This window comes from Palaemon carinicauda, chromosome 20 (assembly GCF_036898095.1).
Source record: "Palaemon carinicauda isolate YSFRI2023 chromosome 20, ASM3689809v2, whole genome shotgun sequence".
Taxonomy (NCBI): Eukaryota; Metazoa; Arthropoda; class Malacostraca; order Decapoda; family Palaemonidae; genus Palaemon; species Palaemon carinicauda.
The window spans coordinates 34,317,793-34,319,835 of NC_090744.1; the positions used below are offsets into that span (position 1 = coordinate 34,317,793).

At 37.4% G+C, this 2,043-nt stretch overlaps 1 protein-coding gene across 1 annotated transcript in view; it reads right to left on the bottom strand.

Moving 5' to 3' along the window:
* Nucleotides 1–1,198: 1,198 nt before the first annotated feature.
* The window catches only part of LOC137659731 (kin of IRRE-like protein 2), a 34,691-nt gene continuing 33,846 nt past the window's right edge, over nt 1,199–2,043 (bottom strand). The window contains exon 6 of the mRNA XM_068394545.1: nt 1,199–1,404. Coding sequence (XP_068250646.1) covers nt 1,199–1,404 — 206 coding nt within the window. The remainder of the gene's footprint in view (nt 1,405–2,043) is intronic.

The window sequence follows — 2,043 nt, forward strand, 5'->3', positions numbered from 1 at the left end:
TTCATCCTTTTCCTTCTTTTAGGTTTTTGCATATTTTTGGACGAAGATCTCTGCATTCGTCTCCATATCCGTCTAAATACGCACATTTACCATATATTTCATAATTATGACATATCTTTGGATGCTTGTAGTAGCATCTTTCGCCAAATCTGCAATTCCCTCTTTTCAGCATATTGCAGACTATATCCTTCTTTTCTTTTTTTGCTTGTTCTTGCTCTTCCCTAAAATTTTGTAGGTCCGGGTAGAGTCTCTTGGTCTATTATTTGTTTCCATCTGGTAATTATTTCTTCATAAGTATGTTGTTGGATGGCATCATAAGTTATATCAATGATTTCCTCTGCATCCTTACACATATTCTGTTCATTGTTCTCTTCTTCTTCTTTTTCTTCTTCTTCTTCTTCTATTTCTTCTTCTTCCTCTTCTTTATCTTCAACTATTTGCAGATTTAGTCTCGACTTAATTTATATTTTCTATCCAGACTAAGCATCTTGAGCAGAATACCTTGATGTCTTTATTTTTTGCTGTATTTCAGCACATGTGGGGTGTGTTGGAACATGACAGGCATCACATTTTCTAATCAATTGTTGAGGATTATTAATGGAATACCATATCTTACGTGTATTACACCATTTTGGCATTCTTTTTCCCATGCATCAATCAGCATATTCACCATATTGGACTTCTTATTGTTCTTTGATGGAATGTGTTGATTGGTGTAGACTTTCTTTATATGTCTCTTTATCACTTGGATCTTCTTTGAAATTTCTTCTATTATTTTGCTGATGTTTTCCGCAGATTTGCTCCAGAGAGAGAGAGAGAGAGAGGAGGAGAGAGAGAGGAGAGAGAGAGAGAGAGGAGAGAGAGAGAGAGAGAGAGAGAGAGAGAACTTTTAAAAGCCATAAACCTCCATAAAAACTAAAAACTTTCAATAGAGAGAGAGAGAGAGAGAGAGAGAGAGAGAGAGAGAGAGAGAGAGAGAGAGAGAGAGAGAGAGAGAGAGAGAGGGAGAGAGAGAGACTTGAAACCCATTGAACCTTCATAAAAATCTAAAAAACTAATAATGAGAGAGAGGCTTAAAGAGTCAAGAATTCTCATAAAAAAAAAACTTACAAGGACGGTGAAAGTGACATTATCTGCCAGAGGATAATTCAGAATATCATTCTTGGCCACCCTGCACTCGAAACTAGCCCGGTCGTCCTCAGCTTCCACCTTCAGGGTCACACTCAGCCTCACGAAATCGTCCTCCTTGGTCGCCTTGGTGGTTCAACAACTTTCCATTTTTGTACCACGCCATACGCGGCCTGGGGTTACCCCCCTGGCACCTGCAGGTCAGTGTAACCTCTTGACCTTCTTTCAGGATGTCTCCCGTGCTGTACCCTGAGATGATGGGAGCCTCTGGTGGATCTGAGGATGAAATAAAAAAGGAAAAGAAATGTTACGTGTCATTCCGGTCAGTGGAGAGATTGCAGTAGGTGAGGCCAGAAGAAAGAAGAAAAAGAAATGTGTCTTCTATTCTTGCCCCATCATGCAGCATGTTACCAGAAGATGGAGTATTATTTCTTAGTGAACTACTGGCCTGATTTCAGTGTTATAGAATAGTTTGTTGAATTCAGTCTGGTCCGTAGAGATTGCTGGAAGTGGGAACCATAAAAAGAAATAGAAAAATAAGAAAAAGAAATGCAATTTATGTTAATTTCGGTCAGTAAAGATTGAAGTAGGTGAGGCCGGAAGAAAGAAAAAAAATGTGTTTTGTATACAAACGGGTCAGTAGAGATGGCTGGAAGTGGGCAAAAATAATATAAGAAAAAAAGAAATGTAATTTGTGTTCATTCCAGCTAGTAGAGATTACTGGAAGTGGGGATTATAAGGGATAAAAAGAAAAAGAATTACTTTTCTATTAATTCTCGGTCAGTAGAGATTGCTGGAAATTGTGACAAAAAAGAAAAAGAAAAAAATTAGTTTTGTAATAATTCTGGTCAGTAGAGATTAATGGAACTGGAACAAAAATTAAATAAATAGTAATATGAAATGCAATTTTTGTTC